At 40.3% G+C, this 22,924-nt stretch overlaps 2 protein-coding genes across 4 annotated transcripts in view; one reads left to right on the forward strand and one right to left on the reverse strand.

Annotated features, from left to right (window-relative positions):
• ncbp1 (nuclear cap binding protein subunit 1) overlaps window positions 1-18,444 on the reverse strand; it is a 36,972-nt gene extending 18,528 nt beyond the window's left edge. Inside the window, exons 1-10 of one of the 2 annotated variants that reach the window (XM_003227887.4) lie at window positions 18,158-18,444; window positions 13,573-13,661; window positions 11,406-11,506; window positions 10,236-10,392; window positions 8,452-8,559; window positions 5,696-5,817; window positions 4,472-4,541; window positions 3,535-3,750; window positions 2,945-3,042; window positions 473-536 (exon numbers count right to left, since the gene is read on the reverse strand). In XM_003227887.4, the coding sequence (XP_003227935.3) occupies window positions 473-536; window positions 2,945-3,042; window positions 3,535-3,750; window positions 4,472-4,541; window positions 5,696-5,817; window positions 8,452-8,559; window positions 10,236-10,392; window positions 11,406-11,506; window positions 13,573-13,661; window positions 18,158-18,191 (1,059 nt within the window). In that variant the 5' untranslated portion in view covers window positions 18,192-18,444. Of the gene's footprint in view, window positions 1-472; window positions 537-2,944; window positions 3,043-3,534; window positions 3,751-4,471; window positions 4,542-5,695; window positions 5,818-8,451; window positions 8,560-10,235; window positions 10,393-11,405; window positions 11,507-13,572; window positions 13,662-18,157 lie in introns of those variants that run through there. The other variant, XM_062971734.1, reaches the window with a different exon arrangement.
• A 3,873-nt stretch (window positions 18,445-22,317) lies between these two features.
• Window positions 22,318-22,924, forward strand: part of tstd2 (thiosulfate sulfurtransferase like domain containing 2) — a 225,189-nt gene continuing 224,582 nt past the window's right edge. The window contains exon 1 of one of the 2 annotated variants that reach the window (XM_003227890.4): window positions 22,318-22,594. In XM_003227890.4, coding sequence (XP_003227938.2) covers window positions 22,333-22,594 — 262 coding nt within the window. In that variant the 5' untranslated portion in view covers window positions 22,318-22,332. The remainder of the gene's footprint in view (window positions 22,595-22,924) is intronic. The other variant, XM_062971735.1, reaches the window with a different exon arrangement.

Here is a 22,924-nt window from a genome sequence, read left to right on the forward strand (position 1 = left end):
GCACTTTTCTGATCTTATTCCTAGAGGTTAGTATGAAACATAACAGCATGTTCATGATAACACGTCACTGATGGAGTCATTATTACTTGGCAGTAAGATTACACATATCAGGTTCAGATCCAATTATGTGACAGAGGAGGAAAACTCCCACCCTTTCCATTTATGCTGGATTGCCTTCTACCTCTTACGCATGACCAATGTTGTTGCTGCTGCTACCCTTTCTGACTTAAACACTTCTCAAAAACACAGTTCTACAAAGAGGATAACTGGACAACCAAAAAGAATAAAAATAATAAGGCGAACTGCTTATGTAGAGAGCTTGTCCACATGATAGTGCAGAATGGTACAAGATTCCAGTCTTATAGGTTCCAAAAAAGCAGGCCCATTTGTACAATGCAACTTGCACAGCATAATGACAAAAGACAGAAAATATTAGCATCATATAGCTTAAATTGCAAAGAAAAATACTTACTTCCACTATGTGGTAGTTCAAAGGGATCCTATTATTTCCAGGATAGCTTAGTAACTGGGCAGCACTAGAGAAAAAGATAGATCTGGTCACTGATCGGGAATTTAAATACCTGTATGGCTATGTTGTTAGGGAGGCTAATTTCAATGTATGTATACATTTGGGTGAAGAGAACAGTGGGCTTGTTAGACACTGAAACTGCTACTGAATTAATTTTGGATTCCCGAAAAGAGAGAGGGTTAGGACCCTCCTATGCCTGCCGTTGGTTCCCCAGGTAGAAAGGGGGTTTAATACAAAGATACACACTCAACATCAACATGATGCTATTAACTATTTTCATAAGCATAAGAACAGCATGGGAAAAGAGGACTGATAAATTAATATTCTTCATTCCTCTTGCTGATCTTTGGGGGATGTCCGTTTCATGGAGAAAGCTTGTGCAATTGGCAGCCCAATCCTTTCTTGACAATTTGTTCTCTGTCAATTATCTGAGTTGCACAGGAGTGGGAAGAAACCACGTCTCATACACCTCTTTTAGGGCTGCTTTGGTAATGCCCAGTCCTCGCCCACACTGGAAAGGATTCCAGTGGAAAAGAGTTCCATGAGAGATGCTCATATTTTCAAAGAGATCTCACTCCCTTCTTCCCTGCAAGGGGATTATTCTCCCCTCCGCCAAGAAAAGAAAGGAGAGTTTGGAGTTCTCTGCGGGGACTGAAGTTGGAAGCAGTGATAGCAGAGAGCAAGGTGCCATCAACAACAAAACTGCATTGAATATATCTGACAAAACAAAGAAATGAAAAGGCCAGGAAAAGCTCTGCATGGTGATAGAACTGGTTGAAATAATTTGTGAAACATTTCTTACAAGAAACAAAGCAGCCCACCCACAACACTTAAAAATACTACTAAGTCTCTTCCAGAACTACACAAGCTGTGCATTTTAGAGCTACTACAAAGTACTTACTCCATCTTTCAGTTATGATTTTACTGTATCTTTGAAAGTAATCTACACAAAATATCTCCTACCAAAACCTTAACTAGTCTGTTTTGGAAATCTCTGGTTTTTTTTGTCCAAAAGGAAGCTGCTTGACGGCCTCCGTACTATGAGTCCCTTCTCTTCTTCTATTCTGCCTTGGTCAGACCACACCTGGAATACTGTGTCCAATTTTGGGCACCACAGTTGAAGGGAGATGTTGACAAGCTGGAAAGCGTCCAGAGGAGGGCGACTAAAATGATTAAGGGTCTGGAGAACAAGCCCTATGAGGAGCGGCTTAAAGAGCTGGGCATGTTTAGCCTGCAGAAGAGAAGGCTGAGAGGAGACATGATAGCCATGTACAAATATGTGAAGGGAAGTCATAGGGAAGAGGGAGCAAGCTTGTTTTCTGCTGCCCTGCAGACTAGGACACGGAACAATGGCTTCAAACTACAGGAAAGGAGATTCCACCTGAACATCAGGAAGAACTTCCTCACTGTGAGAGCTGTTCGACAGTGGAACTCTCTCCCCGGGGCCGTGGTGGAGGCTCCTTCCTTGGAGGCTTTTAAGCAGAGGCTGGATGGCCATCTGTCGGGGGTGCTTTGAATGCGATTTCCTGCTTCTTAGCAGGGGGTTGGACTAGATGGCCCATGTGGTCTCTTCCAACTCTACTATTCTATGATTCTATGATTCTATGATTCAATTGTTTTAACTTGCAGCTGACTTTTCTTCTTTAGAACATATTTTATTTTGATCTTTTCTTTTTGTTTATAAAAGCCTTCCTCATATGGTTCTTCTAAGATTTGTTTTACAACAGTCATTTTCTGTGCATAGAATAATAATAATAATAATAATAATAATAATAATAATAATAATAATACTGTATTTGTAACCCACCCACTGGGGGACTCAGGACGGTTTCCAATAAAAGAGGCAAACATTCAATGCCGATAACACACAAACAGCAGATAGACTCAAAAACAATAAATAAGAACAATCACAATATAAAACTTATAATAGCTAATTCCTAAAAAACCAGAAAATTAACAAAATTAGAGACTTGAATAAACAAAATATGATAGATCACAAACATTTAACATGTAATTAAACTAACAGTTAAAAGCATTAAAATATGGAAGACTTTCCAGAAAGAAGTATTTTATAATACTTTACAACTGTAAGAGAGGTGACAAGATTGGGAAAAGGCCAACACAAATACATGGATTGAATGTACAGACAAGAGCACTACTGTGAAAGTATTTTATATCTCTGCAGAATGTTCCCTTTCATACTTTCATAGTGGCAGGTGACTGAAAAAAACCCAGCTTTTTAAAACAGATCAATTTTACAGGGTCATTATGGTAATGTTTTCACCCTGTATGTACACAATATCATTTAGATAAGGGTCTGTGCATCAGAAACTAGTAAAGTCCAGTCAGATAAAGGGTTTAAAACACTTTAATTCTTCCAGGACATGCCTGACCTCATAGCCAAATACTTCTTACCATGTTTTCCTCTCCTTCCAGTGTGATTTGATAATGCAGTGCAGATTTTCTTCTATTACAAACCTCTCAACAGAATGACTACCAGGCATTACAGGACCCTAATAAAAGACATTGAGACAGAATCTGTTAGTTCTTTGGCCTAAATGTAAATTTTAACGATTGACAGTTTGCGAGTATTCCTAGCACACTATAGCTTTGTCAACAATACTAATAAAAATGAAGTATATTGCTATATAACTCTATTTAAGCAGACATTAGGTTGTTCTCTTTTCTGAAGCAGATTCCTAGGAAAAAGAAATGTGCCACTGAACTAAAATTAACCAGTCTTCAAAAACACACTCATAGGTAACATTTTAAAAATCTATTATAAAATTATACACACACCAACCTTTCTGCATTAGCATAAGCAGCTATTTCAATCTCAGATAGTTTTAAACTCTTCCCTCCAAATCAGTGTTTCAGCAGAGTATGAAGACATTTCATGTACAGTATGGCACATCTACTGTTGAGAGGATCACTATGAATTTCACAGAAGTTTTTCCCTTGGGACTTATGAGCGAAATCATACTTCATTCTCAAATATCACTCACCTCAGGATCATCGGTGTAATCAAACATCCTGAAGATAACTCTTGGCATTGGGTAAATGGAGTCTTTTGTGTGGGGTGGCGGTGTAAAAGGAGGCAGGTTGTGTTGCAGAGCTTCACAGAGCACGTTGTCAAAAGCGAGGTATGGCCTTGGGATATGCCTTTCTTGCCAGCGATCCTTCTTGAGCTTCTGAATCTGAGCCCAAAGGCAATCTAAGTACTGGAAAACAAAAAGCAGCCATCTCCAGATTTTTCAAAAAGACTTTCCACCCCCCCCCCCCCTGGGTGTGTCTGCCATTTTTCTAACAAACGGTGCAAGTAATTTGTGATTTGAGTTTCTCAATTAGCAGCTGCCAGTGCTATATGGTCAATCTTTTCTCAAAGTAAAGCAATTTTCACCAGCAAAAACTACAAAAAGGATCCATTTTCAAATATCTTACGTTTCCAAAACCTAACAGCATATCTTCAGCCCTACAAGAAACCTAAGGCACTGCTTTGGATCTTGGACGAATACCTTACAGACTACTCCATAAGCAGCTGAAATCATTTGAAATCACTGCACTATGAAACCATTTTTAAAGGATTGTCGAAGGCTTTCACCGACTGAATCACTGGAGTGTTGTGTGGCATTCGGACTGTATGGCCGTGTTCTAGCAGCATTTTCTCCATTTTGGAGAATCCTCTGAAAGTGCCCGCCAGATGCGGGTGAAACGTCAGGAGAAAATGCAGCCTGGAAACCACAAAACACTCCACTATTTCTAATGGGTTATAAACTATGAATAGAATTCAAGAATTCTTGGTTACTGAAGGATTTCAGTGAATTCTTGCTTTGACTTTCAAAAAGGAAGATAATCCAGTGGCACTTTTTTCATTAAATGAACAGTACAGAATTGCTCTTCTGATATGTGGTAGCATTCATTAACAAAAAGAACCCCATGTACCTCTTCTTGTGGATGTGGTTTCTCAGCAGACCAAACCTGTAACATGGGAACATGTATCTTCTGACGCCGCCTGACATTAGAGAACACACTGTATCAAAAGGTGATTCATTGACCTGAGCTCTAAAATATGATATTCTTAAATACCATGACAAATTTACTCATATTATTCAAAGTAATGGGGTGTGTCTCCCTGAAATAGGCATGGCTTGTTGATAATATAGGAAAGCACTTTCAGTTACCTTTGGGATGTTTCTGATAGACTGCTGAAGCAGTTTGCACTTGACCCTTAATTCTATACTTGAGACCCTTCTCTTTTCAAAAACATTCACTGAATTAAAAATTAAGATTTCGAGACATTACCTCCATTTTTTTAACAAAATGTCGCCCATGAAGTTATAATGAACCTCTAGGGTACAATCCATCAGAAAACATTTTTGCATAAGCTCTACAAAGCAAGACCTCAGCAGGAATATTTTAGTAGCATTCTTATGCAGCTTCTGTTTTAATGGGACTTTTATGGAAGAATATCCTGCTGGATTATGTCCTTAGTGTTCTTGCACTGCAGTCATGGAAAGGTTGCATAACTTGCAAAAGAGCCTGATGCCTACAACAGGCTACAGTTTTAACAGCATTTGGTTGCTGTTCCAATTGTTTTCTTTAATCATCTTCAAAGAGTCTGGACAGCTACCTGCTGGGGATGCTTTAGCTAGAGATCCTATACTGAAGAGAAATTGGACTTGATGACCTATGTGGCTTAATCTAACCAGGATTTTCAATCTGCACATCACAATCAGCCCTGGGAATTCATTTCCCTTCCTTTTCCATTCACTTCTGTCTTAGCTAAAGTGGTGTGTAATGTACACACTGATCTAAAGATGAATGCCCAATCAGAGTCCCTCATACTAGAGAGAACGCCTTTAAAACACTTACCTTAATTTGTTGTTTATAAGGGATCCTGGCAAACATTAACCAATGCTAATGTACCAACACAAAATACTAGCTAAGACAAGCAACACAAGAAAACTCCACCCAAAGAAGGTCTTAATTGCTAAACTGCTGTTTTTACAGATAACAAGAAGCTTGTGAGTTAAAAATCCAAAGTGTCTCATTTTATTGCTGTGTTTAATAATCATAAAACAATAAGTTGCACAACTTTAGAATGCTAGAAAGTGTTTTCTCCTCTTTTAACACCAAATGAAGAAGGATTTTGTCTAATTCTCTTACTTCAGATAGTTTTCAACACTGGACAAGACGCGATCCATCTCAGCATCCTTCTTCTCATACAATTCCTTCCCCACCCAAGGTAAAGATGACAGGAATGCATACACATACCAGTCACTTCGCACCTGTGGCAAATAACAATAATAACATGAACTTGCATAAAGATAAATGGAATTTTTCAGATTTCCAGCTTTGAGACAATATATAAAGATCCTTCAAAACATAGGCCATTGCCTTTTCTTTATGAGGGATCCTGGCCAATGCTTCAAGTACAAATTTTCAAAAATGCAACTCAGAAAATGGTCATTTTTGCTTGTTTCTATAAAATGCTGTTCAAACATATATATAGTACTGTATGCCCAGTCTTCTACACAAAACAATTACGGAAAGATGATGTGTATAATTCAGACAACGTCTTAGAAGTTGTTGATATTGTACTATTTCCATAGGACTAACTCTAATTGTGAACACCAATTAGACCCACTGAATAATGTGCTGTTTTACCAAATTCCAATTGATTCATAAGGTCTACTCTGCCTGAGACTAAACATTGGACTTAGTTCATAAATATTTACTATTTATTTCAGTTGAACCCTTATTCTCTAGAATTTCTAAAATAATTTCTGGATTGGAAAATGCCCTATTTTTTCACCATGCTTAAAATATTTGAAAAACTATTTTTCCCAGATACTGTTTATTTATACTCTTGTGAATACTTCACAGACAAAGTAGCCTAAATTCATAGAAGTAGCCTAAATTCAGAGTCAAGTGGGGGATTCAGCTGAAGGAAGTGTGGAGGACTTCTTTCCCTCTGCAACTTCACTACATTTCAGTTTCTGAGTTTCTTAATCCCTGTGCAGCATTTTTAAGGGGTAGAGGGAAAAAACTGTAAGAGAAAATTGCCTCACTCTCCCTCCTCCAATGAAGGCGTTCCCGAAGCAGAGGTCCATTCATAGGAACCCTGGCTCCAAGCCAATGTGGAGAAAACTCAACCAGCAAGTAGGAATTATACTTTGCATGCAAAGGTTGTAAGTGACAATCCTGACATCTTCATAGAGAGCTGCAAAATAACCTTCTGGGTGAAACCCTAAGAGCAGATGACAATTAATGGAGACAAAACTGAGCTTGATGGAGAATAGTTATTCTGTTCTAAGGATCTGGAATCTACAAAAGTTAGATTTTTAAAGTCATTTTTATTAGGAATTTTCTAGCAACCTTCGTTTCCATTACATTTATTATCGCGGATTGTTTTTCCTAATACAATAAAAGTAGATGAACAATGCATCTTTAAAAAAGTGAGAAAGTGAGAAATGAAAGAAAAGTGAGAAAGAAAAATAACTGAGAAGAGAGAGAGGTGGGACTAGAAAAAAAAATCACCCATATGGAATGTAAAAGTGATGGAAAATTATAGCAAAAGTTACATCTTTAATTAAGGAAAGGAGTCTTGTTTTTTAAATAAATTGTTTATTTTCCTGACCAGAGATCAAATTGATAAAAAAAGAATAATTTGATCTTTCTACTACACAACTGTACTTCTTTGCAAAGCTGACAGTTCTCAGTGACAGTTCTTTCACAATTTCTATCTCATCTAGTCATTTCTCCAGCTGAGTGCAGTGTATTAGTCCCAGTTCACTAAACACCAGAAGACTATGATTTCTGCTATTAATTGCATTTCTTCCTAAAATAAGGGGGAGGACAAAGTTGTAGGAAAGATTCTATCAAGGTCCTGCAGCCCTCTGATATAATAACAAAGCCTACTGCAGGGTCGTTCTTCTTAAAAATGATCAAACTTACAAAGTGACTGCCACTACTAATTCCTATTTTGCAATATTCCATGCTTCCGCCATAGCAGTGTAAAAATAAATTCAATTATATTATTCCTTTATCATTCATAAGATATTTCAAGAAACTTTGCAATGGAAGTTAGTCCCATACTGCAATACTGAACAAACATCAGCAAGTGGGGCAAGTCCATTTAAGCTGCAGCTCAGTAACTAGTAACCTCATAAGCTAAATCTAATATTCTGGTGTCATTTGGGCTCTTATTTGCCATATTTCGAATTAAAGATGGATATGAGCAACAGTTTCTCTCACAATAAGGTAAAGGTTTCCCCTGACGTTAAGTCCAGTCATGTCTGACTCTGGGGGTTGGTGCTCATCTCCATTTCTAAGGCGAAGAGCCGGCATTGTCCGTAGACACCTCCAAGGTCATGTGGCCAGCATGACTGCATGGAGTGCTATTACCTTCCCGCCGGAGTGGTACCTACTGATCTACTCACATTGGCATGTTTTCGACCTGCTAGGTTGGCAGGAGTTGGAGCTAACAGAGGCTGCTCACGCTGCTCCCGGGGTTTGAACCTGGGACCTTTCGGTCTCCAGCTCAGTGCTTTAACGCACTTTGCCACAAGTAATTTCGGCAATTAGATACGGATTTATGTACCGACACAAATGTTTGCATGTATCCCTTACTTCTGTTTGGGAAAGGCAAATATGTGGCCTTCCAGACAGTGTAGGACAGGAACTTTCATTATCATTCATTACACTTCCTAGGGCAACTGGAAAATGAAATCCACTAATATCTAGAGGATGATAAATTTCCCACCCGTTCTATAAAAGAAAGATCACCAATGCTTAATATAGCAATCAATCTGACATGTCAGTTTGCCTTATTCAAGTAGCCTTATATCCCATATAGTAGATAACTTAGCCCCTTTTGAAACTTTCAATTATGTTGGGGCACAGCTTTTGAATGAGCTTACCTGAGGAACGTCTTCCTCCTGAGTCACCGCAACAAAATTCTCAAACATAGCTACCATCGAAGGTGCAGCTATTACGTGGCAATTCACAAGATCAGAGAGAAAACGGACCTGAGGGAAAGAGGAACTAAATCAGAGTGTAAAGAAAAAAAGAAAATCTTATGTCTGGTCAAATCTGAATCAGCAAAACTGGATGCTAGTTTAGGCTCAAGTACTCATTTCCTTATAGCATACATAAAGAACTGTGGGATCTCTCAACAATTCATTAACCTGCCTAGTTGAGAGGATCTTCCTGGCTGAGTGCCTTCAACCCAACTTAACCCAAGGCCTAAGCTTAGTATGGTTGGAATCCCAGAGTCTAAGGAGCTAATCACATGTTTCCCTCACATTCTTGCATTGGGCAACTTCAGTTTAACTCCAGTGGTCAGGAGAAGAGGAGAACCAATGAAGATTTAATTTATTTCTTTTCCATTTGGGACAGAAAAATAACTGAGAAGCTTTGAATGTTTTTGTCTATAGGGAAAAGAATCCAGAGGCATTGACTTGTCAGAGAATGAAAAATCTTGCTCCTGGTCCCCCCAATCACCAAATCATTTTTCAGCTGTAGTGGAATTTCTGAGTCTGTGTTTGTCTCTCCCCCTGCCATGCCTGGAAATGTAAGTGAAAAAAAATCTAATAGTTACGAACTCATGAACTCTGCCTCTTGTTACTTTCTGCTTCAGATTAAATTAGATATTGGCAAATGAAAGCCAGCAGCTATTTTAGTCTGATCTATCATGAATCAGGTAGAATTACCTCTCGCCCCCCAACGCTAAGACATTGTGGTATAGTGGTTTTAGCATTGGACTACAACTCTGGAAAACAGGGATCACATTTTCTATTGGCCATGGAAACCCACTGGTTAATCTTAAACAAGTCACACACTCTTAGCCTCTGGGAAAAGCAGAGAGAAATCACTTCTGAACAAATCATAGATCTTGCTTAGAAAACCCTAACTATTTGGAGGTACAGAACAACAAATGGGGAAAAGACAGGAGACTTAACCTTCTGTATTTCCAATTTAAAAATATATCTAGAAATTTAAGAATATTTATATTATTAGCCTTGTGGGCATCTGTGCATGTGAGACTTAAATAGCGATTGTACAGCTGCAGTTTAAAAAAGGGTGTGTACGAAAGAGTTTCCATGGTTTAAGGAATCTAAACTGGGTAGGGGAAAGTGAGGCCAAGCTCTAGAGGAATGTCCAAATAAGCCCAAATTAAGAAGAGGAGTAAGGAGAATGTCTTTGAAGTGTTGCTGGGTGGGCAACCTCAAGGTCTGTGAATGATAGCACTGCAATCCCAGAATGGTTCCCAAGGTGCAAAAAGAAGGAAAGCCATCCTGACAGTAAGCATGTTTAGAAATAACTTTTTTAGTAAGAGAAGAGTCTGGTGTTATAACTCTAAAGTCATACCTGAATAATCAGAAAGAATCAAGATGCTCAACAGAGAGATCAGGCGCAGCTCTCAATATGTAAATCATTAAAAAGACATTATGAAAATCTACCTGCTGCATTCCAAACCTTGGTTTGTCAATTACATTCCTTGTGACACCACACATTCGCAAAATATAATATACTATCGGCATTGTATGAAATTAACAACAGGCAGATGGAAAGGGTTTGTTTGAGTACCTAAAAACATCAGATGAAATGCATTTTCTGCAATACATCCTCAAAATGAATCAGAAAGATTTTCTGGAAATCAAAGGATGCCCAGGAACCATAAGAAAACTGGAAAACAACTTACTAAATATACAGCTTCATTATACATGTTGACTTTCAAGCATTCTTTCAGTTGACGTATCATGGCTTCTACAAACTCTCCACCAAAATTGTAGTTCCTGGCATTCAGCAAGCCGACAAGAGTTGTATAAACTGTCAACTTTTCTGGTAGCAAGCGTGCACTTTTTTTATAAGAGAAAAAAGCAATATAAAATGTGAGCACAATGGCTGAGATATAGATATTCATCTTCATGCACATTTAATCCATTAGATGGGAACACATGTATTTTATCTGAATTATCTTTGTATCAATAGTAAAATGATACAAAAGTTACTTCTAACATTTTCACTCTAAACTTAGAATAAAGCAAAAGTAACTACGCAACATATCCACTGTGATAGTTATTTCTGTTTTCACCACTTCCCATTCCTGTCATTCCAATTAGTTTATCTCTAGAATAAAGAGCATCTCTTTAAACAGCAGAAAATTGCATGAAAGGAAAAAAACAGACTTTACTGAAACAAGATTGTCATCTTTTCCAAGAGCATTTATGAATAACTCATCATCATAATGTCAGATTGTAATTCATACATGTCTGTATGACTTGCAGAAGAAGCAGTAATATTAATTATGATGATGATGATGGCAATAATAATAATTTATATCCTTTCCCCTGATAATGGAACTCAAGATGACTGACAACATACTAAAACTACATGTACGAGTAAGAAACAATATCAATGTCAAAATAAATATATAAATATAAGACTTACAAAAATATTTTATAAGTTAAAATATAAAACATTAAAAAATTAAAATGTATTTTAAAAACTCTATACACACTCTATGTACAGTGGCATGGGTGAAGTGCAATATTATCACACTGTTCTACCTCACCCCCATATCCAAATAACCTCAAAAATGAGGAAAGGATGTACTTAAAATCAAGTCTCCCCCCCCCACTCCACACACATTTCAGCTCATTACTTGTTGCTTCAAATAGAGTATAATTTTACTCAGACTGCCAATTTCTACCTTATATTTTTCATCCAGTATAAATATCTAAATCAGAAAATCCTATGTAAAACTGCAGACACAAATAATGCAGTGTTATGAAAATTATGGAAGTCTGGAAGTATTTAGTGCAGGTAATATACATTATCGCATGAATTAATGCATCTTTTGCATACATACACTGTACAAAGGATTCTTAGTATCTTGCTTTTGTAGTTAGGTAGATCTGCCTCCAAGACTCCAGCGAGACCTTCTAAGTTACTCTCCAAAGAGGAACTGCTCTAACATACAAAAACAAAAAAGAAATGTGTAATCTTCTCATAGACATAACCAAGATGTTCTTCAATAAAAAAACAACCCAATGCAAAACTAAAAGCTCATTCAATATTGTGTATTAGTGGACAAGAAAAAATCTGACTGCTATCCATCAGTGGTTTCAGACATACAGCTCTAAATATGGTAAATCAAAAGGCACTGCATACAAGTTCATCTTTCTTTCTTTAATAGAAGCTCTGTAGCTAGATAAAAAATGGATGAATGAGAGAGTATGCGAGGGACCTCCTTGAATAAAGCAGCACAACCGGAGGGAAAAAAAGCCTTTCTGGGAAAGTCAGTCACTCTGGAACATGCTTGGGAGAGGCTTTACATTTCTTGGTTGCAAACCACTGAGTTATTAAATACAACTTCAAACAAGTACAGTAGAGTCTCACTTATCCAAGGTTCTGGATTATCCAATGCATTTTTGTAGTCAATGTTTTCAATATATTGTGATATTTTGGTGCTAAATTCGTAAATACAGTAATTACAACATAACACTACTGAGTTTTGAACTACTTTTTCTGTCAAATGTGTTGTATAACATGATGTTTTGGTGCTTAATTTGTAAAATCATAACCTAATTTGATGTTTAATAGGCTTTTCCTTAATCCCTCCTTATTCTCCAAGATATTCGCTCATCCAAGGTTCTGCCAGCCCGTTTAGCTTGGATGAGACTCTACTGTAGTAAATTCCAGAGTCAGACCTATCATCTAGGAGTGGTTCTCAACCTGTGGGTCCCCAGGTGTTTTCGCCTACAACTCCCAGAAATCCCAGCTAGTTTACCAGTTATTAGGATTTCTGGGAGCTGAAGGTCAAAAACATCTGGAGACCAACAGGCTGAAAACCACTGATCTAGCAAGTAACTTGCTTGTATTTCTTTTTAGGTCCACTGCAAACTGAAACACAATTAAGAGATGAGCAAAAGAACAACTTCCTCATTTATACATCACAGGCATGGTATCTTATTTCACACGATGCACAAAAACGCAACTAACATTAAAGTTGCTGACTTCACATTTATAAATTAACTTGGTTAAAATACTGTGAATTCTCAAAGGATGTTGATGTGCTTAGTCATTTACAGAAAGAAAGGCAATTCGTATGTTTTTACAACACCTAAGAAATAAGGCAAATCTACAAACCCCAAATCATGTGCACAATGCCTATTTAAGTCTGAGACCTAAAACTTCTTTGGAAATCTAGATCAGGGATGAGCAACTGTGGTGGATACAATGGTCAATTTTCCCCTTAAGCCTCAGTCAGCCACGTGTACTAAAACCCAGATACCTCTTGGCTGAAAATAAACCTGGAAGTGAATTTCCTGTTTTTCCTTTTGGCTGATTTTCATTGCCTGATGGAGAGGGCAATTCTCAGCCTCCAGAAGTGGTGATGTGTGAAGTCTGGGCCAATTTTGCCTTCAAACATGGAGGAGAGGGGCTAGTGGAAGTCTGTTATAGATTTATGAGCCCAATTTGAAGGCATGCCAAGTTCAAACCTGATCCTGTATCATTTCTTCTACCTTAGAAGCCAACTAGTTTTTTGATGAGCAGCTATCTAGAGCAAGATTACATTCACAACTTTCACTGAGGGTTCAAAACCAGAAGTCACTCAAACTCTTAATCTGAGCTCCTCTATAGTAACACTAATGGTGGGTGCTGAAAGGACTGTAGCTACACAGAAAAGAGGAAGGTATCAACACATCTGACTCTGAGAGTTACAGAAGTAAAATCTTTTCATTGTAAATTGTAAGGCATACGTTGGCAAAGAAGATCAAGAAGCCCAGGAATAGTTTCTGAGGTCAATGAAATCATTAGTATGGATAATTGGTGGGCAATATAAGAAAAGATTGCTGTTTTCTTTTTCATTTCAGAAAAATAGGACCTCTCTAAAATAGTAGAACTAGAGTACAAGTTTCTTTCACAAATCTGAACTCTGTAAATGCATTTAACTCTAACAGACATCTACACATGTGTGTGTGCATGTGCACACGCACAGAAATTTCAGCAAAAAACGGTTAAGTCTGTCATACCTTTTCTCCTACTCTGCATATTAAAGATTCTAGACGCTCTTCGATTTCTGATGGTTCAGATGTTCTTCTTCTCTTGTGTGGTGTTCCATCTTTTTCAATGACATAAAACAAAAAATAAATTAGGTCACACAATTTTTCATGCTGCTAGATAAAATCCTGAATACAGATGTAGATAGTATATGTCACAGTGGCAACCCAGCCCTAAACCTATTCACAATATTTGTAGACTATTTCAGCAATTGATAACAGTATAATACCATGTTGTGTCACATTGTGTTGACAGAGTGATTGGTAAGAACAAGTATTTTATTCACAGTTCATTAGCTTCTACAGTAATTCTGAAGCTATTGCTCATGTTTTCTATTAAGGGAGTAAAGCAGTGATTCCTTCATTAAAGAGAGTTGGGAAAAAGTTCTACTATTACAATGCCCTAATGTTTAAAATTCAAGAAAAAGTATAAGAAAAATTCTATTTCTTATTTAAAAAATAATATTTATTGATAGTAATTCAAACCAACAGCTTGCTAGAAGATGCTCAATTTCAAACAAATTCAATTAAAAAATTCTAAGCAGTGGTGCAAAATGTTTTAATGCTTTAAAACTCTACTGCAGAAACTGCTCGCAAACCTCTCATGCATGCTCACCTTTATTTAGAAGATAGAGTGAAGCCAACATGCACAGCTTTCACAGGAATCCTGTACTGCATAGGTAATTTAGCAAATTTCATGGGAGTTGCCATTTCAAGTTTTGGAACTTGATCCCACGAGGACAAGCTACTCATTCATATAGAAGTTTTCTTATTGGCAAAATCTCAGACACCCAAAAAGGTAATTAATCAAAATTGCTTCAAGTTTGATAAAAAAAACTCTTCTCCACATTAATCTAGGAGAGGTTACTTCTTTAACAAAGGCTGTTTGTGAATAGCCACAAAAGTGCATGAAAGTAAGCCCTTAATGTACATCAGTGCTCTGTGGTTTGTGCAATCACTATCCATTCGGGCCTCAAACTAGTTTCAGGATTTCCTCTGTAATCATCTGCACAGTGAAACTACTTTATTCAATACCAATTTTAAACTCATTAAATGGTCAGTGTAGATGTGGTCTTAGTCAAGCTTAGCTCAGTTTATCACACTGCCTACCAGTAGGCATCTTCCCTTCTCTGGTTGCTTTGTCCCAAAAAAAAACTGGAGAAAAGAATTTAAGTTTGTCCTTTGGATCCTTCTTGTTCATGACAACCCCAAATCCCCACGTAACCCTGGATTGTTGTGTGGAGATAATGGCTTTCCAATGCACAGGCCATTGGCCAAAATGAGCTTTCAAGAAATATACAAAAGAGAGGCCAGGTTTGAGTCCATGTTTCCCCATTTCTGATCCCCAAAACAAACAGCATAGAGTCACTTGGGGACAGCAGTTTGATACGTTTCATTGATCACTATGAGCCCTGGACAAATGTGTACATGCCAGCTGTCTTAGTCAACTGTAAGTTGTGAATTTCAATCTGCACTTCATCAGTGGATTTTAACTTGTGTTTTAACTCTGAATCTTGTTGCATGTGTTTTAATAGTTTTTTTGCTCTTGTTTTAATGTTGTATCCTGCCTCGAGCCGCAGGGAGAGGCGGGTAATAACTTCATTATTACAATCATGTTGCCTACTATTGTGTTTCCGTGAAAATAAGACATCCTCTGAAAATAAGACCTAGTAGAGGTTTTGCTGTATTGCCGAATATAAAACATCCCCCAAAGTAAGACCTAGGAGGAGGGAGCCGCTGCCACTGAGGAAAGCGCGTACGGCGTGAAGGAGGGAAAGGCGCACACCTTTCCCTCCTTCTCCTTCGCACTGCATGCACCTTCCTTAGTGAAGGAGGGAGCCGTAGAGTACAAGAAAGGAATTGTAAAAAAATAAGACATCCCCTGGAAACAAGACCTAGCACATCTTTGGGAACAAAAATTAATATAAGACACTGTCTTATTTTTGGGAAAACACGGTATCAGGCACCTTGGAACAATGGGTTCAAATTACAGGAGAGAAGATTCCATCTGAACATTAGAAAGAACTTCCTGACTGTAATAGCTGTTCAAAGTAGAACTCTTTGCCTCGGAGTCTGGTGGAGGCTTCTTCCTTGGAGGCTTTTAAACAGAGGCTAGATGACCATCTGTCAGGAGTGCTTTGATTGTGTTTTTTCTGCATGGCAAGGGGTTGGACTAGATGGCCCATGTGGTCTCTTCCAACTCTATTATTCTATTATTATTAATTTTTATCCTGCTTTTCTCCCCCATTGGGGATTCAAAGCAGCTAACAAGGAATAAAACAGACAGGTACATTAGGACAAAAAGGAAATAGATATAGGCAATTAAACCATAATAAAAGACAATACAGATTAAAATACAATCAGCACTTTAGGTATGGTTAAAAACTAAATAAACATAAACTGAAGCCATTATCCTTTCCCATTGCCACTTGTCCATAAGGTATTGCAGAGAAAAGTTCAGCCCCAGATGTTACTATTATCATAGAATCATAGAGTTGGAAGAGACCTCATGGGCCATCCAGTCCAACCCCCTGCCAAGAAACAAGAAAATCTCATTTAAAGCACCCCCATTAGATGGCCATCCAGCCTCCGTTTAAAAGCCTCCAAAGAAGGAGCGCCCACCACACTCCGGGGCAGAGAGTTCCAGTGCTGAACAGCTCTAACAGTTAGGAAGTTATTCCTAATATTCAGGTAGAATCTCCTTTCCTGTAATTTGAAGCTATTGTTCTGCATCCTAGTCTCCAGGGCAGCAGAAAACCAGCTTGTTCCCTCCTCCCTATGACTTCCCCTCACATATTTATACATGGCCCTCATCATGTCTCCTTTCAGCCTTCTCTTCTACAAATTAAACATGCCCAGCTCTTTAAGCCGCTCCTCATAAGGATTGTTCTCCAGACCCTTAATCATTTTAGTTGCCCTCCTCTGGACACATTCCCGCTTGTCAACATCTCCCTTAAGTTGCAATGCCCAGAACTGGACACAATATTTCAGGTGTGGACTGACTAAGGCAGAATAGAGGGGTAGAATGACTTCCCTGGATCTAGACACTATACTCCTATTGATGCAGGCCAAAATCCCATTGGCTTTTTAAGCTGCTGCATGACATTGTTGGCTCATGTTTAACTTGACATGAGGACTCCTATTATCCAGATAACCCAGTTCAGAGCAGATATTGTGGGATTTTTGTCTTGATATTCTGGGATATAGGGCTGTGTGGAAGGGCCCTAAGATCTTTTTCACACATACTGCTGTTGGGCCAGGCGTCCCCTATTCTGTATCTTTGCATTACTATGACAACTACTACATTCTGGCACAAGCACTTGCATACTTCTTGTTCAGGACAACCCCAAGTCACAATGAGAAGTTCTGAGAGGTTGGGCACAACTGAATGAAGTTCCCATTTCCAAAACTTTCTTGAAATAATTTCTCATGAGATAATCCGGCAAAAGGACCTGCAGGCAGCAACAGTGGCAAGGCCTTTTCCTCAGGCAACTGCCCATCGCAACAGACAATACTGGGCCCCCAGACATGGCGCTCCTATACAGTGGGTTGCTGAGTTTTCTGGGCTGTATGGCCATGTTCCAGAAGCATTCTCTCCTCATGTTTCACCCACATCTATGGCAGGCATCAACAGAGCTTGTGAGGTGTACTGGAAACTTGGCAAGTGTGGTTTATATATCTGTAGAAGGTCCAGGGTAGGAGAAGGAACTTTTGTGTGTTGAAGGCAAAAGTGAATGTTGCAATTCATCACCTTGATTAGCACTGAAAAGCCTTGCAGCCTCAAAGCCTGGCTGATTCCTGTGTGGGGAAACCTGTGTTAGGTGTTAACTGGCACTGATTGTTTTTTAATACCGGTAACCATATTTTGTTCATTTTCATGGTTTCCTCCTTTCTGTTGACATTATCCACATGCTTGTAAATAAATAAAGTAAATAAAAAGCAACACTAAAAAAACAGGTGAATTCCATACAGGAAACAAAGAGGGCCACCTAACACCTCCCAACAAAGGATTTCCTCAGGCAGGAAGCAGCCAGGCTTTGAAACTGCAAGGCTATTCAATGCTAATTAAGGTGGCCAGTTGCAACATTCACACTTGCCTCAAACAAACAAGAGTTCTTTTTCCCGCCCTGGACTTTCCACAGATCTATAAACCCCTTTTGTCTAGTTTCCAACAGACCTCACAACCTCTGAGGATACCTGCCATAGATGGGGGCGAAACGTCAGGAGGGAATGCTTCTGGAACATGGTCATACAGCCCGGAAAATTCACAGCAACCCAGTGATTTCTGCCATGAAAGCCTTCGACAACACGCTCCTTATTCACTTCCCAACCCTTGGTCTCCCAGGGACTAAGTTGGGACTTCATTTCCCAGGATTCCTCTCGGTTGGCGAAGACGGCTGAGGCTTCTGGGAGTTGAAGTCCCCTCTCCCAATACTTGTTTAGGCCAAAGGTTGGGAGCCCCTGACCGAATAAAGGCTGCGTCCGCGGGCCATGAGGGCCAGGCCTCCCTCTCTCCCGCCCTTCTTCTCCTCCTTTCTCCTCTCTCGCTCCCACTCACCGTCGTTGTCGTCGCTGTGCCGCCTGCGCGACATGGTCCTTCCCTGGGGCTCCTCAACGGGCGAGAGAGGAGGAAAAGAGGCCGGCAGCGAGACAGGCAAAGAGAAGGAGAAGAGGTACAGAGCGCATGCGCAACTGACACTTCTGGCGCGCTCGCCGGAGGCGGAGGCCTTCGACTCTTCAAAAACGCCCACTGGAAGCCGTGTGTGAGGGACTGCGCGTGCCTCTCCCTGCCCGCTTCTCTTCCGGTCCGCGCGCACGCTTCTTCCGGTCGCTTCTGGCCCGCGCTGCTCTCTCCAGCTAGGACGAAGAGAAGGCCTGCGCATGCGCGCAAATGGAAGCTTTTCCGGAGCAAAAGAAAAAAAAAAAACCAAAAAACCAGAGAGCCATCAAGGGATCATCTACAAATTAATTTCCTTGTTTGGAAACGAATAGAACCTGTGGAAGGAGGGTGAAGAGTAAGGGAAGGGGACTTGGTAGCCCCTGAACAAGCAGTTACAGTTAAGGCCTTTGGGATTGTTTTGTTGGGTTGCTGTGAGTTTTCCGGGCTGTATGGCCATTTCCCAGAAGCATTCTCTCCTGACGTTTCGCCCGCATCTATGGCAGGCATCCTCAGAGATTCTGATGTCTTCTGGAAACTAGGCAAGCGTGGTTTAACAATCTGTGGAAAGTACAGGTTGGGAGAAATAACTCTTGTCTGTTTGAGACAAATATGAATGGTGCATTTGGCCACCTTGATTAGCATTAAATGGCCTTACTGCTTCCTGCCCGGGGGAATCCTTTGTTGGGAGGTGCTAGCTGGCCCTGATTGTTCCCTGTCTGGAATTCCCCTATCTTCTGAGTGATGTCAAAGTAGTCTACCATGTACCATGCAGCTGTGGACAAGTCTACATAAGAACTTTGGAAACAAGGCAAGTGGAGTTTATATATCTGTGGAATGTCCAGGGTGGGGGGAAATAACTCTTGTCTATTGGAGGCAAGTGTGAATGTTGCAATTAATCACCTTTATTAGCATTGAACAAAGGATTTCCCCAGGCAGGTATCAGCCAAGCTTTGAAGCTTAAAGGTTTTTCAGTGCTAATCAAGGTGGCCAATTACAACATTCACACTTGCCTCCAACAAAGAAGAGTTCTTTTCCCACCCTGGACATTCCACATACATAAAAACCTCACTTGCCTAGTTTCCAGCAAACCTCACAACCTCTGAGAATGTGGGTGAAATGTGAGGAGAGAATGCTTCTGGAACTTGGCCATACAGCCTGAAAAACTCACAGCAACCCAGTGATTCCGGCCGTGAAAGCCTTCGACAACGCTTTTGCATTTGTTTTGTTGTTTTTATGTTCTCAAACTAACAACAACTGTTCTTTGGAAGTTATCAGTGCATTTCTTTATGACAGTCACCACTACAATCCTTTTTTACAATCCTGAAAGGAACCCACATCTTGCAAAGAAGCTGTAGAGTCCTTTTTTGGGGAAGATGTGGAATATAAGTATTAAATGAATGCATCTTTACTATTTGTTTGTTTACCTATTTCTAAAAATGGGACCAAAAGGGCTAGTGCAAGAAAGTATGTCTTGTGCAAGTACGTCTTCCATGTCCAAGTACGTTTTCCATAGGCTCCAATGGTAGGAATTATTTTAAAAGGCAAATTCAGGCTAAAATATTTATTAAGGAAAACAAGATTCCTGCTCACCACACTATAGTATGTAACATTGTTTGTGTTCCTGGTTCTATCATAAAAACATGGAAAAAGTTTATTCAACTGCAAAAACTGTTTTTGTGGGAAATGCCGCAGCACATTTTGTCATAGTTTTTCAATTAATATCTCAGGGCCCTTCCACACAGCCATATAGCCCAGAATATCAAGGCAAATAATCCACAATATCTTCTTTGAACTGGAATATCTGAATCCACACTGCCATATAATCCAGTTGAATGTGGATTTTATACAGCTGTGTGGAAGGGGCCTCAGAGAGTTTCAACCAATTCAACATAGTTTGTGGCAGCCACAAAAACAAGCATATCATGCTTGTTTATTTGGTGTCTATCCCACCTGTCTCCCAAAATGTGATCCAAAGTGCTAATGCAAGAAAGTATCTAACTAATACAAGCCAACTCTGTTAATACCATTGGATCCTTAAAACCCTAAAGGCACCAGATTTTCTCTGATTTTGAAAGCTGAGCAGGATCAGCCCTGGATAATACTTGGATGGGAGACTGCCAAGAAATACTTGGTGCCGTAGGCTCCATTTCAGAAGTAGGAACTAGCCAAACCACCTCTTGGGTATTCCTTGCCTAAGAAAACCCTACAAAATGCACGGGGTTTCACAAGTCAACCAATGACTTGAAGACACAGACACATCCTTCTGGACAGCTATTAGTATTTATGCAACTGCTGATTTTTTAAAACCACTCAGTCATATGGCCAAGATTCAGAGCTAAGGTAATGGAAACAGGAGCAGCCCCAATGCCCTGTACACTATGGAACAAATAGAAAAGGGCTTTCTGGTTGCTGCTATCAAAAGATAGCCAGCATTAAAGCCATGATCTTCCTCCGTAAACTTTGCTGGTGTGGGCATGTCCGAATGCTTGGTCACCTCCTCCCAAAGCAGTTTCTTTACTCTTAACTCAAGAATGGAAAACAGAAAGTCGGTTGACAGCAAAAGAAATTCAAAGATGGGCTTAAAGCTAATCTAAATTTTTTTCATAAACACTGAAAACTGGGAAGCCCTGACCCTCGAGCGTCTAACAGAAGGTCAGCTGTTACCAACAGTGCTGTGGAATTGAAAAAGGCATGAATGGAGGGCAAAAGGGAGAAATATGCCAAGAGGAAGATGCATCAAGCAACCCTTGTCATGACCGCCTTTCATCTAGAAATTGATGTCCTCATTGTGAAAGAACATGCGGATTCAGAATAGGTCTCCACAGTCACTTATGAACCCACTGCCACGACTCTACCTCTGGAAGACAATCGTACTTGACCACAGTGGATCACCAAGGAATGAATGAACTGTTGTATTAAGTAAAGGTAAAGGTTTTCCCCTGACATTAAATCTAGTCGTTTCCAATTCTGGGTGTTGGTACTCATCTCCATTTCTAAGCCGAAGAGCCGGCGTTGTCCGTAGACACCTCCAAGGTCATGTGGCCAGCATGACTGCATGGAGTGCCGTTACCTTCCCGCCGGAGCGGTACCTATTGATCTACTCACATTTGCATGTTTTCGAACTGCTAGGTTGGTGGAAACTGAGGCTAACAGCGGGCGCTCATTCCGCTTCCCCGATTCAAACCGCCAACCTTTGGTCAGCAAGTTTAGCAACTCAACGGTTTAACTTGCTGCACCACCGATGGCCTATATATTAGAATCATAGAATAGTAGAGTTGGAAGAGACCTCATGGGCCATCCAGTCCAACTCCCTGCCAAGAAGCAGGAAATTGCATTCAAAGCACACCTGACAGATGGCCATCCAGCCTCTGCTTAAAAGCCTCCAAAGAAGGGGCCTCCACCACAGTCCAGGGCAGAGAGTTCCACTGCCGAACAGCCCTCACAGTGAGGACGTTCTTCCTGATGTTCAGGTGGAATCTCCTTTCCTGTAGTTTGAAGCTGCTGTTCTGTGTTCTAGTCTGCAGGGCAGCAGAAAACAAGCTTGCTCCCTCCTCCCTATGGCTTCCCTTCATGTATTTGTACATGGCTATCATGTATCCTCTCAGCCTTCACTTCTGCAGGCTAAACATGCCTAGTTCTTTAAGCCGCTCCTCATAGGGCTTGTTCTCCAGACACTTGATCATTTTAGTTGCCCTCCTCTGGACGCTTTCCAGCTTGTCAACATCTCCCTTCAGTATTATTAATATAGTTGTATTACTATATTGATAATAAAAAATATAATCATTTTTCAAGGATACTATATTTAGAAATATAATAAATAACTGAAAAAATTATTCTGATTTGGGTTATGAGAGGCTCTGATCTTTTGTGGGTGGGCCTCCTTTGTCTCCTGGCAACCAATATTTTTAGACCCTGTCTGCCACTGCCTACACTATAGAGTGAGTGCGGTTTGGCACCACTTGAACTGCCTTGGCTCAATGCTATGCAATCCTGGGAGCTGTAGTATGTACAAGGCAAAGGACCTTGTACATCTACAGCACCCGTGATTCCATAGCATTGAGTCAGAGCAGTTCATGTGGGGTCAAACCGCATTCATTCTAGTGTGGCCGAGGCACCCTTTTTCGGTCCTTTGGCTCTCTCTGAATTGCCAGCAGTCCCTGCAGAGAAGGGCTTCCAGGGAGGAGCCTTGCAAGAGAGAGAGAGAGAAAGCAAGACATGCTTTCCCTTTGCAGAGAGTGCCAGCACATTCAGCTGCCAGGCCAGGAAGAGGAGGAGGAGGAAAGGAAGGCAGTGCTGGGGACAGAGGGTGGCTGCAGGCGGAGATTTCACATCCAGGTAAAAGGAAACAGCAGCAGCCAAAGAAAGGCTGTGTTTTGCAGGGGACCGAGCCATGCGCCTGACCTTCTTGGCTCTTTGTGGGGCCCAGAAGAGGCCTGGCTTTGGGAACAACAAGGGGTGGGACACGACTGCCGGCCACAGGGCTGCTTGCTGCTTTCCCATCCCAATCTGCCTTCTAGGAATGGCCCTCCCCTCCTAGTGTTTCACCCCACAATGACCCTGTGAGACAGGAGGGGCTAAAAGAGAGGGTGGCCAGGCAAAAGTGACAAGGCCCAGGAAGGATTTCAGTTCTGTGTAGTACAGTAGAGTCTCACTTATTCAACATAA

Source organism: Anolis carolinensis, chromosome 2 (assembly GCF_035594765.1).
Source record: "Anolis carolinensis isolate JA03-04 chromosome 2, rAnoCar3.1.pri, whole genome shotgun sequence".
In the NCBI taxonomy this organism is placed as follows: Eukaryota; Metazoa; Chordata; class Lepidosauria; order Squamata; family Dactyloidae; genus Anolis; species Anolis carolinensis.